The sequence below is a fragment of the Sceloporus occidentalis genome, unplaced genomic scaffold, assembly GCF_023333645.1.
Source record: "Sceloporus occidentalis isolate IW3139 unplaced genomic scaffold, rSceOcc1.0.p SCAF_37, whole genome shotgun sequence".
In the NCBI taxonomy this organism is placed as follows: Eukaryota; Metazoa; Chordata; class Lepidosauria; order Squamata; family Phrynosomatidae; genus Sceloporus; species Sceloporus occidentalis.
The window spans coordinates 8,579,379-8,595,897 of record NW_028317017.1 but is presented as its reverse complement, the minus strand read 5'-3'; the positions used below and the strand labels follow the sequence as shown (position 1 = coordinate 8,595,897).

The 16,519-nt window shown below is 43.0% G+C and overlaps 1 protein-coding gene across 1 annotated transcript in view; it reads right to left on the bottom strand.

Moving 5' to 3' along the window:
• LOC149297801 (unconventional myosin-Va-like) overlaps positions 1 to 6,065 on the bottom strand; it is a 48,677-nt gene extending 42,612 nt beyond the window's left edge. The window contains exon 1 of the mRNA XM_089488237.1: positions 2,664 to 6,065. Within this exon, the coding sequence (XP_089344363.1) occupies positions 2,664 to 6,065 (3,402 nt within the window). The remainder of the gene's footprint in view (positions 1 to 2,663) is intronic.
• Positions 6,066 to 16,519: the final 10,454 nt, after the last annotated feature.

Here is a 16,519-nt window from a genome sequence, read left to right as displayed (position 1 = left end):
TGACAGATTGCACTCATTACATTCAGTGTGTGTGTGTGTGTGTGTGTGTGTGTGTGTGTGTGTGTGTTGCACCTATAAGCACCGTGAAAGTTTTCTCTGAATACCAGACGAATAGGTAAAAATAAATTTCACCCATCCATCAGCTCAGCAATTTGACATCAGTATACATATGCTTCTGTACCATGACATTTTTCCATCTGCATGGACATCCCAGCCATTATATGCACTTTAATGCATATGATAGCTATGTGGTCCGTTTTTTTGTATCCATAGGGGTAATTCTGCAGAATTTTTCCCAAACGCATTTGCCTCTTCTCCACCAGCTAAATGCCGTGCAAGAGATGTGTTTGGCCTTATGTACCTCCATTCACATGATATAAAGTCAGCTCCAGTGATCGTTCAGGGGGCTGTTCAGACTTCCATGCACATGCATGGAACACTTTCCAACTGGTTTTAAATGGCAGCACTTCCCCAACACTGATTGGCTGCTTCAAGAGGAAGGGGGTGGCTGCTCCTGCAGCAGGTCTCTGCCTCTTTTAACCCCTTCAGGACCGGGATTTTGATACTAAGGTGTCGCTAAAGGACCGGAGCCGTTTTTGTGTTTTTGCTATGTCTTTCTTCAACTGTAATTTCTCTCTTATCAATTAGTGCACCCACACAAATCATATATTGTTTTTTTCAGCACAAGTAGGGCTTTCATTTGAAACCATATTAAGCTGGGTAGTACATTGTTTTGTTTGAAATAAACTGGAAAAAATGAAAAAAACGCTTTTTTACAGTTTTGTACATACAAATTGCACACACATTAAACCAACGGGAAAAAAATTATCCAAAATATATCCATTAACTTGTCCTGATTTGGAAACCACCCAATAAAGCCAAGATTTTCATCTATTTTGACCAGTATAGGGCAAATATTGCAAGGCATGCATCACGTTTTTAAATTTTTTTTCAAATTTGGCATGGTAGTCTAATAACTGCAATAGTTGTCACAGATACTGATTATCCCCTGCGACAGGCCTCCCTTTTCCTTGGGATTTTTCAAGGATCTTGGTTGTTACCACAGTCTTCTAGGGTAAATGAAGCCCAGGATACATCCAGCTCAGTTTCAATGTTTATTTTACATGAAGAAACAACAGCAGTTATAAGCAGCACAGGCTAACAGTCTTTGCTTGAGCACTGACTTAGTAAAAAACAGCTCCAAACATTCACCTTCCAACAAGTCATAAGTTTCCATAAAAAATGGCTTTTCAGAGAGAAACCACTCCTCAGTTCCTCAGCTCTCCCAGCTGGAATAACAATGGCCTCTCTCTCTGAATCAGGCTCAGTTCCTTTTACCCTCTGCCTGCTAATTAATCAACCACAGGTGAGCTGCTACTTAGTCCACACCTGTGGAGCTCCTGTCCAGAATGCAGACTCTGGATTGGATCAATACAGCAATTAGTGCTGTTGGAACACTGGCCCACCCTGCTCTTCCAGATGCTCCGCCCCAGGGACCCTTACCATGTTTTGCAAACTGCCAGTAATGCAGTTTGTAGTCAAACAACATCTTTCCCTGGGACTTTAATTTTACACATAAGGACACACAAAATTAGCCAGAGTAGGGCGTATATACCGCCCATCCACTACTGTACCGGCCTTTTTGTCACATATCCTCCCCCCCAGCTCATTCCTACAGGGGTGAGCGACCATGGATATCAAGGAGTGTACCCTGGAGAGCCCGTCCGCATTCCCTTGTTTAAGACCTGCTCTGTGTTCCACGGTAAAATTGAAGGGTTGTAAACTGAGGAACCACCTGGTTACCCTTGCATTTGTTTCTTTATTTTGAGACATCCATGTTAGAGGAGCATGGTCGGTAATTAATCTAAATTTCCTCCCCAGAAGATAGTACCTAAGAGCCTCTAAAGCCCACTTAATTGCCAGACACTCCTTCTCTACTATGGAGTAATTCTTTTCTTGTGGGTTTAGTTTTCTGCTCAAATAAAAAACAGGATGTTCTTCACCTTGGTACTCTTGGGAAAGGACAGCCCCCAAGCCAACCTCAGAAGCATCAGTTTGTACCATAAATTCTCTAGAAAAGTCTGGAGTTACCAAGACCGGCTGAGCACAGAGAGCTCCTTTTAAAGTATGGAAAGCTTGATCAGCTTCTGGAGACCACTTAACAGAAACCGGGGATCTTGCTTTTGTAAGATCAGTTAAAGGGGCTGCAATAGTAGCAAAATCACGAATGAACCTTCTATAATAACTAGTTAACCCTAAAAATGCCCTCACTTGCTTTTTTGTGAGTGGTCGAGGCCAGTTTTGTATAGATTCCACTTTTGCCAACTGAGGCTTAACCAACCCTCTCCCTATCGAATAGCCCAAGTACTTTGCCTCTTCAAGGCCAATAGTGCACTTGGCAGGATTGGCAGTTAAGCCAGCAGAGCGAATAGAATTAAGTACAGCTTGAACTTTAGGGAGATGAGATTCCCAGTCTGTACTATGGATAACAACATCATCGAGGTATGCTGCAGCATAACGGACGTGAGGCCTTAGAATCTTATCCATCATCCTCTGAAAAGTGGCAGGGGCCCCATGTAACCCAAATGGTAATACAGTATATTGAAAAAGACCATTTGGTGTTGAAAAAGCAGTTTTTTCCTTTGATGTTCAGTGAGTGGGACCTGCCAGTATCCTTTTGTTAAATCTAGGGTCGTCAGGTAACGAGCCTTCCCCAGCCTTTCTATCAATTCATCAACGCGAGGCATCGGATATGTGTCAAATTTTGAAATGCAATTTAACTTACGATAATCATTACAGAATCTTATAGTGCCGTCAGGTTTTGGAACCAGCACAATAGGACTGTTCCATTCACTATGTGATTCTTCAATTACCCCCAGCTTTAACATTTTTTCCACCTCCAAGGTTATAGCTTTCCTCCGAGCTTCGGGAATTCTGTATGGTTTTAAGTTCACCTTTTTCCCGGGGTCTGTTATTATATTATGTTTGATGATACTAGTCCTTCCAGGGACTGCAGAGAAAATGTCCTTGTTTCTCCTGACAAAATCTCTGACTTCTTGTTTCTGATGCCCTGAGAGTGTTTCTGGAATATTTACCTCAGGATCAGGGATGGGAGGCTCTGGGGGCTTCGAAGCGGTTAAGACTTCCCTATCTTTCCAAGGTTTTAACAAATTGATATGATAGAGCTGCTCAGGTTTTCTCCTACCTGGCTGCCTTACTTTATAGTTAACCTCTCCCACCTTTTCAATGATCTCATAGGGGCCATGCCAAGTTGCAAGAAACTTATTCTCCACTGTAGGAACCAACACTAGTACTCTGTCCCCAGGTTGGAATACCCTGATCCTAGAGTTACGATTATAGCAATTTTTCTGTGCTTCCTGAGCTTTCTGCATATGTTCTCTGACTACAGGCATGACGGCTGCTATTCGGTCCTGCATCTGTGCTATATGCTCAATCACACTTCGGTAAGGTGTGGTTTCCTGCTCCCATGTCTCTTTAGCTATGTCTAACAATCCACGAGGATGTCTCCCATATAATAACTCAAAGGGTGAGAAGCCAGTGGAGGATTGGGGAACTTCCCTAATGGAGAACATTAGGTATGGTAACAAAAAGTCCCAATTTTTGCCATCAGTGTCTACCACTTTCCGTAGCATACTTTTTAGTGTTTTATTAAACCTCTCGACTAAACCGTCAGTCTGGGGATGGTAAACTGAGGTCCTAATATGCTTCACTTGAAGGAATTTGCACAACTCTTTCATGACTTTGGACATAAACGGGGTTCCTTGATCCGTTAGTATCTCTTTAGGAATACCCACTCTACTAAACATTAACATGAGCTCTTTTGCTATATACTTTGCAGACATATTACGTAGGGGAACTGCTTCCGGATAACGAGTTGCATAGTCCATAACAACCAAAATATATTGGTGTCCCCTAGCTGATTTAACCAATGGCCCCACTAAGTCCATAGCAATCCTTTCAAAGGGTATGTCAATTATAGGTAGAGGTATCAGTGGGCTACGAAAAGCCTTGAAAGGGGCTCTGAGTTGGCACTCAGGACAAGAGGAACAATAGTTTGTTACTGCAGCAAATACCCCAGGCCAGTAAAATCGTCTAAGAATTCTCTCTCGTGTTTTTTCTACTCCCAGGTGTCCACCCAAAATGTGGCTATGTCCAAGACTAAGTACAATTTTTCGGAAAGCCTGGGGAACTAATAACTGTTTAGTGGTATCTACACCCTTTCTTTCTACTCTATATATCAGATCATTGATTACTTCAAAGTAGGGATTGGGCAATCTGTTTTCTGGCTGATTAACAACTCCATTTGTGACTTGAATATTATTTCTAGCAGCAACTAATGTAGGATCTTCCCATTGAGCACATTTAAAATTAACCGGACTGATCCCTAACTCTGGGAAATCATCCTCCTTCTCTGTGCTAGTACCAGCCTCCTCTCTGTTTCCAACAGTATTATCCCCTACTAACACAGGTAAAGGGTGGAAAGCTTTACATTTATTTTGTCTCATGTCATCCAGATCGTCTTCCAAATCAACATCAGAAAAGGGAAACACAGACCCTTCACCAGTTTGACTGCTTCCTAATGAGGCATGGCCTGAGTTTTCTGTGGATCCCCACAGCTGGAGAAAGTTGGGGAAGTCTCGTCCAATCACCACATCATGTGCTAAACTGGGCATTACACCTACTCTATATTTTATATTACCATACTCAGTTTCAATTTGCACCTCAGCAGTGGGATATTCTCGCTTGTCACCGTGTACACAGATAATTCCCATTTTATGTACATGATCTGTTTCTACCTCAGGTATTATCGACTCGGCTACTAAAGTGACCATGCTCCCTGAATCTAGCAGTGCTCTAGACATTTTCCCATTTACATTCACATAACACCAATGAGAATTATCATTATTAGCAGAACCAACACATTGATAAAGAGAACATGGATTTTCCCCCATATTGCATTCCATACGTTCGTCGTTGAGTGGGCAGTCCTTGGCTGTATGACCAACCTCGTTACATTTATAACATTTGATAACATAGTCATATCCCCAATTAGTTCTTTTCCCAGGTTTGTTATGTCTGAACGCGGCTCTGACTCCTGGAATAGCGTCTCTGGTGTCTTGTGCATATACCTGCCGTTCTTCAGTACCCCTTAAATCATGAACAGTCTTACCAGCTTTCCCAGGATCTTGGATCTTCTGATTGCGGGATTGCTCAGTTGAAACAGGACGTGCAAGTTCTCCTGCAGTTACATACCTCTCCACCAAAGCGATTAATTGGTCTGCTGTCTGAGGGTCACTTTGACTAACCCATCTACGCAGAGTGGGAGGCAAGCCCCGCAAAAAACGGTCCATTACTAAGAGTTCCACAATGTGATTAGCTGAGTTGACCTCCGGCTGTAACCACTTCCTGGCCAGATGTATTAGGTCAAACATTTGGGATCTTGCAGCTTTGTCAGAGGAATATGACCATGAATGGAACCTTTGTGCACGTACTGCTGAGGTTACTCCAAGCCTTGCCAGGATTTCATCCTTCAACTTGCTGTAGTCACTGGCCTGTACTGGCTCCAAGTCATAGTAGGCCTTCTGGGGTTCTCCACTCAGGAACGGTGCCAGTATACTTGCCCACTCAGCTGCCGGCCATCCTTCTCTCGCTGCTGTGCGTTCAAAAGCCAGAAGATATGCCTCAGTGTCATCTACTGCAGTCATCTTTTGAAGATAGTGACTTGCCCGAATCACCTTGGGTCCTTGATAGGTCCCTTCAGAGTCCCAGTTCAGCTTTTCAGACAAAGCGTGAATCTCCTGCTGTAGCGCATGGGTAGCGGTTTGCTGTTCCTCACGGGTCACTCTGAATGCCTCAGCTTGTGTCATAACAATATGCTGTACCAAGGTATCAGTGCTTTCCTTCTGTGCTTTGGCCATTATCATAGCATTCTCTGCTTGAGCCAGCACCAGCTGCTGTAGGGCTGCACTATTTTCTGCAGCTCTCCTATTAGCTTCCTGCTGTGCAGAAGTAGACTGGATCAGTGCTTTAATAACTTCCTCCATGGTGAGCTGTAAATGGCTTCTACCCACAGACTTACGTGGATGCCTGCATTCTCCACCATATGCGACAGGCCTCCCTTTTCCTTGGGATTTTTCAAGGATCTTGGTTGTTACCACAGTCTTCTAGGGTAAATGAAGCCCAGGATACATCCAGCTCAGTTTCAATGTTTATTTTACATGAAGAAACAACAGCAGTTATAAGCAGCACAGGCTAACAGTCTTTGCTTGAGCACTGACTTAGTAAAAAACAGCTCCAAACATTCACCTTCCAACAAGTCATAAGTTTCCATAAAAAATGGCTTTTCAGAGAGAAACCACTCCTCAGTTCCTCAGCTCTCCCAGCTGGAATAACAATGGCCTCTCTCTCTGAATCAGGCTCAGTTCCTTTTACCCTCTGCCTGCTAATTAATCAACCACAGGTGAGCTGCTACTTAGTCCACACCTGTGGAGCTCCTGTCCAGAATGCAGACTCTGGATTGGATCAATACAGCAATTAGTGCTGTTGGAACACTGGCCCACCCTGCTCTTCCAGATGCTCCGTCCCAGGGACCCTTACCATGTTTTGCAAACTGCCAGTAATGCAGTTTGTAGTCAAACAACATCTTTCCCTGGGACTTTAATTTTACACATAAGGACACACAAAATTAGCCAGAGTAGGGCGTATATACCGCCCATCCACTACTGTACCGGCCTTTTTGTCACACCCCCCCAAAATTATATGTTTATGAATAGTAGATAAGTCAAGGTGTACAACTAGGGTCATTTTGACACTTTTCAAACAGGGATTTTATCGCCAATTCCTGCCAAATTTTGAGGTATTTTTATATTTTTTGTTTTTTTTGCATATGTTGCACAATGTTGCTTTAGATTTCATATTATATTTTGTATAGAATATGTGCAACTCATCAACATCCCCCGGTTCCAACAAGGCCTCACATGCATGGTTCATGCATTTTTTGAGGAAGCTATGAGGGCAAAACTGGAACATGCGCATTTTAGTTTTCGAATTTGGAATTTTCAGAAATTGGTTTACTGGGCCCATATCCTATTTGGGACATTTTGGAAGCCCTCCACTGTAAACTACCCCATAAAAGTATATATTTATGAACAGCAGACAAGTCAAGGTGTTCAACTAGGGTTATTTTGACAGTTTTCAGGCAGCCATTTCTGCATTGATGTCTGCCAAAATTTCACGGAAAATGTATTTTATTGCGTTTTTAACGCATACATTTCAATGTTGAAATTTATTTCTTGCACAGCATATGTGCAACAGTGGAAGAAAACACCACATTTTGTTCACCAACATCCCCTGGTTCATGCATTTTTTGAGGAAGCTATTTTTGAGGGCAAAACTGGAACCTTTCAATTTTTAAACTTTTTAAAATATTTTTTTTATCAGATTACTTGAAAGTGACAGGCCGCTGACATCAATCAGGGAGACAGATCAATAATCAACGACTTAAAATGTCACCGACAAGTGATCAGGTAATAATTATGTTTTGTTTTTTTATTAATAACTTGTGTTTTTTCATAATTACCCTAGATGACCCCTCTCTCTTTGTAGGGCAGGGTCATCCATGGGCTGCCATAATGATCCGATCACTCCTATTGGCCAGGAGTGATCTGATCATCATCAGCCCAGCATTTGACCTGGAAGCACCCTGGACTTTCAGGTCAGTGCTGTTATTTTTTTTAATTTATTTTATAATTTTATTTATATATTTTTTTTTAACTCTTTCAATGCTGATGCTCCATTGACACAAGCTTGTGGGGACTAATATTAACCCCTGCAATGCTGTGATGGGGATCATACACAATCGCAGCATTGAAGGGGTTAATTTAGCAAGAGGGGGGAGGGGTTATTTAAGCAAGGGAGGGGTGGAGCTGGTCTCCACACTCATGTGGAGACCAAAGAACCCTGTCTCCCTGTCCCTGAAGCTGCCTCTGGCAGCTGGGACACATTCTCCCATAGACTGGAGAATGCAGGGGAGGAGTCTCTTTGATCAGTCCTACAGGACTGATCAAAGGCCTTGTGGGGGCGATCGTGGCATTGAAGGGGTTAACGCTGCACTGACGCTCTCATGGGGCGATCAGGCAGCAGGGGGGTGTTGTGTGAGGTCCCCACACTTGTGTTGGGACCCAATCAACACACCACCCCCTTCCCTGAAGCTGCCTGTGGCAGGTTTTTCTGCTATCGCGGTTTCAGCCTACAGAATCACTCCGTGGGATTAATGGTGTGTTTAGGGTTAATTTAGGAGCAGCTGTGGTTAATGTGGTGTTTGGGGTTAATTTGAGGCAGTTTTGGTTAATGGTATGTTTAGGGTTAATTTAGGGGCTGTTGTGGTTGATGGGGTCTTTAGGGTTAATTTAGGGGATGTTGTGGTTGATGGGGTCTTTAGGGTTAATTTAGGGGCAGTTATGGTTAATGGGGTGTTTAGGGTTAATTTAATGATGAGGACTGAGGGTTAATTTTATTAATTTATTAAAGTTAACTTAAGGTGCAGTTAGAGATAAAGGGGGGCAAACTAAGGGGAATCTAAATCCTGGGGGCAGTGAAGATTAACCCAGTACTTGTATAAAAGTATGGTCTGTGACTCTATGAGGGGACTATGAGATATCTGGGGGGTATAAGGCATATCTGGGGAGGACGGAGTGACATATCTGTGGGTATAAGGCATATAGGGTATATAAGGCATATGTGGGGAGGGCAGTGTGGCATGTCTGGGGAGGACAGAGTGGTGTATCAGGCAGATCTGGGGCCACAGTGGCATATCTGGGGGTAGAGTGGAGTGGCGTATCTGGGGGTAGAGTGGAGTGGCATATGTGGGAGGCAGCGTGGAGTGGCATATGTGGGAGGCAGCGTGGAGTGGCATATGTGGGAGGCAGCGTGAAGTGGAATATGTGGGAGGCAGCGTGGAGTGACATATGTGGGAGGCAGAGTGGAGTGGCATATGTGGGAGGCAGCGTGGAGTGGCATATGTGGGAGGCAGCGTGGAGTGGCATATGTGGGAGGCAGCGTGGAGTGGCATATGTGGGAGGCAGCGTGGAGTGGCATATGTGGGAGGCAGCGTGGAGTGGCATATGTGGGAGGCAGCGTGGAGTGACATATGTGGGAGGCAGCGTGGAGTGGCATATGTGGGAGGCAGCGTGGAGTGGCATATGTGGGAGGCAGCGTGGAGTGGCATATGTGGGAGGCAGCGTGGAGTGGCATATGTGGGAGGCAGCGTGGCATATGTGGGAGGCAGCGTGGCATATGTGGGAGGCAGCGTGGCATATGTGGGAGGCAGCGTGGCATATGTGGGAGGCAGAGTGGCATATGTGGGAGGCAGCGTGGAGTGGCATATGTGGGAGGCAGCGTGGAGTGGCATATGTGGGAGGCAGCGTGGAGTGGCATATGTGGGAGGCAGCGTGGAGTGGCATATGTGGGAGGCAGCGTGGAGTGGCATATGTGGGAGGCAGCGTGGAGTGGCATATGTGGGAGGCAGCGTGGAGTGGCATATGTGGGAGGCAGCGTGGAGTGGCATATGTGGGAGGCAGAGTGGAATGGTATATGTGGGGGGCAGCGTGGAGTGGTATATGTGGGGGGCAGCGTGGAGTGGCATATGTGGGGGGCAGCGTGGAGTGGCATATGTGGGGGGCAGCGTGGCATGTCTGGGAGGCAGCGTGGCAAGCCTGGGCTCAAACGTGCATAAATTGGGGGGGGCTGGTTGCGAAATAAAAGCAAGAAATGCATTTTATCAAAGTTTTTTTATTATGCTGTTTGTATTTAATATAATTTATTACATTTTTTTAAATAAATGAAAAATTTACATTCATTTTTTTTATCCGCTTAATCGATTAATCGAAAAATAATCGGCCAACTAATCGATTATGAAAATAATAGTTAGTTGCAGCCCTAAATTTAAGTACCATCTATAATGGCTATACAATTTTGGCACAAAAGTGATCCTGTACAATTATGCAACTTTGAAATTACATCTTGGTTTAAACCTTTCATTTAAATACACTTCCGATGTGGCTTTTACCCCCTAGATTTTAAACAGAATATTATATAGAAAACAACTGAAACAAGTATAATACTATATGATCTTTATTAACTGATGCTATGTATATTACGCCTACTGATCAACTTTAAATCTGTAAATTAACTTGTTACTGATCCACTCGTCCAACAATCATTTGCTTCTTCAACACTTTTCTTGGCTTATCCAATGGTTTGAAAAATACATTTTAGAATTTAAAAATAAAAATTACACACAAAAATAATCTTCCCAAGACTCTGTCACATATTAGATCATAAAGTAGCACTTGGGCCTTTACCAAGAAATGACGCAAAGCATGCAAAAGACATCGAAGAACAGACTGTCACTCTATAGTCATTTAAGATAACAAAACAATAGCTGTGCAAGATCTTAAATAGCAACGAGCATCAAATAGGTATGATGCAAGCACAATGCATGTGCGGTATCTTTCTATCATTCCCTAGATTTTACTGGCTCAGTGTAAAAAAAAAACAAAACACTCCCTTGCACCATAACATGCTTAAATGTAATTACCAAGTACTTCCCCAAGCACCCTAGCGGGATGCGGGCTGATTGGGCAATTCCCCTGATATGCCCAACTGGCCTACTAATCTGTGCATGTATTGAAGCTGTGGGACCCGTGCCCCACCCACCTATAACCACACCCCCAAGGAAAGAGTCACTTTAAACACAGGGAGTTATAACTGTACTGCACTTGCAGGTGAGATACCATTGCTCCAGATGTGGTGTTTAATTTTGTAGGGTGTTTCAATAGCAAAACAAACATCAAATACCTCTTACACTGTGACTGTGCCCCTTTTCTACTATTTTTGGTGTGACTTTTAAATTCAGGAACATTTTGCTACAAAATGTATATTGGCGCAATCACAACCCAGGTCACTTTTCTTTTGAACCTGCTAAGAATGAGGGACTGTCCGCGAGATTACACCTAGTGAGTACAGCAGTCTCGTACAGACTATGGCAGTCTAAGTACTTCAGACTTGTACAATGAAGCCATGGAAATATAGATCTGGAGGATTAAACATGAATGCTGCAGCATGTTATTTTTCATAGCGGTTCCATGAATCACAAACTAACAATTTAGGCCTCACATTCCATGTGTTATTTTATCTTCTGTGTCAGCTCCATCCACTTTTTTCGATGCCCCCTCCATTCATAGTAATTCCCTATTACAGGAATCACCATGGAGACAGGGCCGCTTGCTGGGGCCTTTGTCACGAGGGGCTGACAGATGTTTAACATCTTATAACACGCAGCAAGATAAAACATTAAACAAGACTAGGAGATAATTGCTCTGGTCGTGACAGCTATTGTTTAATAGGATAAGAAGGCTGGGAACAAATGTGCAAATTTAACCGTAACCCCTTTACAGTCGATGCCTGGAATTTAGTGGGTGGCTTATCTGCTCCTCTAGTAGGCATGGGGTTATCCCTTATGCCAACTTTTTTTTTTTTTATACATTCAAAAATAGATGCATCTATGTAAATTCAGAAGAGCACAAAACGTAGATGCCACCAGTATGGGGACCTGGCTCCTTGCATTAGTCCTCCTCTGAGAAGGAGAGATACGCCGCTAATATTTCTACCTATGACATCATAGCATCTTACCGGCCATGTATGAAAACCTAGATAATGTGCAAACAACTTTTCTTACTTTAGCATAAGAACACCTCTCCCCTAAGTTGCTGATAGTTGTTGATTGGTTCAGGTTGCATTTATGAGGATGGGATAAGGAGAAGGGAAAGAAAATTCACCTGTGACTAAAGGCATTTCCATTTTTAAGTCACTAGGATTTGCTCCATCCACTCCATTTGCTCTGTCCTTACCAGACGTCCGTCATGGGTAAAGAGATGATCTCTGTCAGATGGTTGGAGGCCCTTATAAATGATGCACCACTGGACTCGATCATATTGGGGTTAGAATCTTTTTTTTATTCATTTGACACTTTTGGAGTAATGATTTTCACGCACCATGTCTGCTGCCCTCTTCCCAAGTTAGGTAAGCTTTAGACCCAGGTGCAAAATAAAACTTTGCTGGAAAGAGATACTAGTACAGTTTCCTTATTTAGTAACTTACCTTGCAATTGAAGAATCTTCATGTATCCACTTTACACATTGAAAAGAAAAGATTGATGCATATGTTCTACAAACAATAAGCCATCATATATCCTCCAGAGGAAACTATCTTTTCCCAGTTTACCACATGACATTTTTTTCCAGTCACATGCAGACATCAGCAGATATACTGCTGTAACAGCTTAACAATGATTGTTTCCCAGTTACTTCTCAGAATCGAGACGGGTACGGTATTGCAAAAAGGTCCATTAAAGGTGCAGTCATGCCTATTATTCTCATGGATTAGTGAAGCAAAGCATGTCTCTGCAAAAGGGAGAGGGTCCTTAATCCTTCTTATAAACCAGACGCAGAAAATTGCACAATACACTTATTCCCAGTCAGCTCCACCACTGGTTCAGCAAATGCGGCAGACAGGGGTCTATTCAGACGCTCGTTCGCATGGGCCAAAAGTACACCAATTGATTTCAATAGGACTGCTTTCCTGCCACTGGTTTTCGGCTTCCAGCCTTATGAATAGGATTCATCAACACCACATCTAAGAGAAGGCAGCATATATTTTCCTTACAAAAGATATTTCTACCATCGCTCCAAAATATTACATGCTATACACTGGGGGAAAAAACTTCCTTTTCTTGATTTTGTTTAACCAAACGGTATTTGTAAGCATCCCTTAATCATTTTAGGAGGAAATATCTGTACTGCCATATTACAAATTAAAGTGGCAAGTGGCATGAGCTGTACTAATAATGAGATGAAAGATATCCTTGAAATCTTCATCAGACTGGGAATGCCTGGTATTAGGCCACATTAAACAAGCTCCACTTTCCCATGTTAAGTGCTTGACAGAGGACAAACGATGTCATAGATTGTCCAACCTGGCCCCAGCTTCGCACACAGCCTAAGGTGGCAGGTTCAGCCTTTTCTGAGGCAGAGGATAGTTCATGCAGAGCTAGGTGTGATCAGAGCAATAGAGTTCACCAAAACTCCCCAATTAACTTTCTGATAGCATGGGGGGGGGCCTACCTGGTTTATGTCATTCTTGGGGGGGGGGGCAGGTTTACTAGCCACTGGATTCAAAGTTCTTTACTCGTTTACAGGGTAATAAAACAGTATCTTTTGTGCCTTTTTCAGTAACATATTTTACCTTAAAATTATTAAAGCACTCCTTTCAGCAAAAAACATTTCTCATTAAACAAATGATAAACTAAATCTGCCCATACATTTCGACACACCATATGGAAGGCAACATATTTGCCTCGGCTAGGAAGCTTATGTACCTCAGTATCTAACAGACTTTCTTGGCTATTCACATAACAGCTTTAAAAATCTTTACAACCCATTGTATTAATGGTGCAGGAAACAGGGGAGGATACAGATAAAACCTCAAAATGCCCAAAGCATAATATAAAATCAACTAAAAAAAATAAAAATTAATGATGCAGAATGCAGAAGTTATTAAATGTTGGTAAATTTGGACGAAAACAAAGCCCCCGATCACCGAAAGCACAGACAATTTTCCGTAAGTCCCCCTCCCCGGGTTATGTCTGTGGAGATACAGATGGAGATAGAAGACAGACGAGACGGGAGAAGCTGAAGAAGAAAATGCTGAAGAAGAAAATGCTGAAGCAGAAGTGGTAGGCAGAGAAGGTAGGCAAACATTTAGATAATGTGAGAGAGAGAAAGTCAACAAGAATGAGAGTGTGACAGTGAATACGGGCAACGGGCAATTCATTTTCAGCAGAACCGAATGGGCAGGGAATTAAATTTGTTGCCCGAAATGGACAAAAAATTTACCGAAAAATCATTTTTGGCCCATTTGCATATGTCTAGTATTCATTACTATTCTGCATTGCCCATTAGCCTTTTAACAGCAAAATGTGTGAACAAATGGCCAAACTTGCTTGTTTAAACAGCCCCATAACATCAATAACCTCGCTATACAGAGTTCAACAAGGTAACTTCCTCTAACGAGGCGGCATTAAAGACTATAACTACACCAGGAGACGGGAGAGAATCATGACAAACAGTGGGGCAAAAAAGTATTTAGTCAGCACCAATTGTGCAAGTTCTCCCACTTAAAAAGATGGGAGAGGCCTGTAATTTTCACCATAGGTACACTTCAACTATGAGAGACAGAATGGGGGGGAAAGAATACAGGAAATCACATTGTAGGATTTCTAATGAATTCACTGGTAAATTCCTTGGTAAAATAAGTATTTGGTCACCTACAAACAAGCAAGATATCTGGCTCTCACAGACCTGTAACATCTTCTTTAAGAGTCTCCTCTGTCCTCCACTCCTTACCTGTATTAATGGCACCTGCTTGAACTTGTTATCAGTTTAAAAGACACCTGTCCACAATCTCAAACAGTCACACTCCAAACCCCACTATGGCCAAGACCAAAGAGCTGTCGAAGGACACCAGAAACAAAATTGTAGACCTGCACCAGGCTGGGAAGACTGAATCTGCAATAGGCAAGCAGCTTGGTGTCAAGAAATCAACTGTGGGAGCAATTATTCGAAAATGGAAGACATACAGGACCACTGATAATCTCCCTCGATCTAGGGCTCCACTCAAGATCTCACCCCGTGGTGTCAAAATGATCACAAGAACGGTGAGCAAAAATCCCAGAACCACACGGGGAATGACTTGCAGAGAGCTGGGACCAAAGTAACAAAGGATACCATCAGTAACACACTATGCCGCCAGGGACTCAAATCATGCAGTGCCAGACGTGTCCTCCTGCTTAAGCCAGTACATGTCCGGGCCCGTCTGAAGTTTGCTAGACAGCGTTTGGATGATCCAGAAGACAATTGGGCGAATGTCATATGGTCAGATGAAACCAAGGTAGAACTTTTCGGTAGAAACTCAACTCGTCGTGTTTGGAGGAGAAAGAATGCTGAGTTGCATCCAAAGAACACCATACCTACGGTGAAGCATGGGGGTGGAAACATCATGCTTTGGGGCTGTTTTTCTGCAAAGGGACCAGGACGACTGATCCGTGCAAAGGAAAGAATGAATGGGGCCATGTATCGTGAGATTTTGAGTGAAAACCTCCTTCCATCAGCAAGGGCATTGAAGATGAAACGTGGCTGGGTCTTTAAGCATGACAATGATCCCAAACACACCGCCCGGGCAACGAAGGAGTGGCTTCGTAAGAAGCATTTCAAGGTCCTGGAGTGGCCTAGCCAGTCTCCAGATCTCAACCCCATAGAAAACCTTTGGAGGGAGTTGAAAGTCCGTGTTGCCCAGCGACAGCCCCAAAACATCACTGCTCTAGAGGAGATCTGCATGGAGGAATGGTCCAAAATACCAGCAACAGTGTGTGAAAACCTTGTGAAGACTTACAGAAAACGTTTGACCTCTGTCATTGCCAACAAAGGGGATATAACAAAGTATTGATATGAACTTTTGTTATTGACCAAATACTTATTTTCCACCATAATTTGCAAATAAAACCTTTAAAAATCAGACAATGTGATTTATGGACTTTGTTGTCTCATTCTGTCTCTCATAGTTGAAGTGTACCTATGGTGAAAATTACAGGCCTCTCTCATCTTTGTAAGTGGGAGAACTTGCACAATTGGTGGCTGACGAAATACTTTTTTCCCCACTGTAGGATATCTTGCAGTTTGTATACCACATGCAGAGAATCATGTGCAGACCACCATCTGTTCTGTCAACAGATCACTTTCTTAGAATGGCAGCAGACCTTCCAGACAATTCAAATTGTGTCCCTAAATAGAGCATGTCAGCAAATTAAATTAAGAGAATGTTTTCAACAATTACGTATTTTCATTTTCAATGCCGTACCCATCATACAAAATAAGACTAATGGTCTCTACTACATGCAGCTACTGTCGAGCTGCAGGGTTACAGCCAATGTTCCATCTAAATTTTTCTTAGGTGGCGTGCGCAGAAAATGTATCTTGTGCAAAAATTTTCCCAGAGCCAAAATTTTGTGTGCACAATATCCGCGCCGCATAAAGTATCAAAAAAAATACTTTTTTTTTTTATTGGGAAAAACTGTTGTGCGCACAATTTTTGGACATGTGCGCTCTCTAAAAATGATAAGTGCGCGCACACAAGCGCACAGCTTAGAGGGAACACTGGTTACAGCTATGGTTGGCCCTATAGCATTGTTTTGACATCTGTCCCATCTGCATCTCCTGTTGTAGTGAGCGAGCAGGGATACAGTTTAAATATCAATCAATCTAGAATGGCTCATGGCACAGCATGGTCACTCTTCTTCTCTCTAGACATAACTCAGCACCTTGTAAGCCGCAGTAAAGGAGTAGGTCTACATTAACAGAAGCAAAGACCTAACTGCTGTCCCACT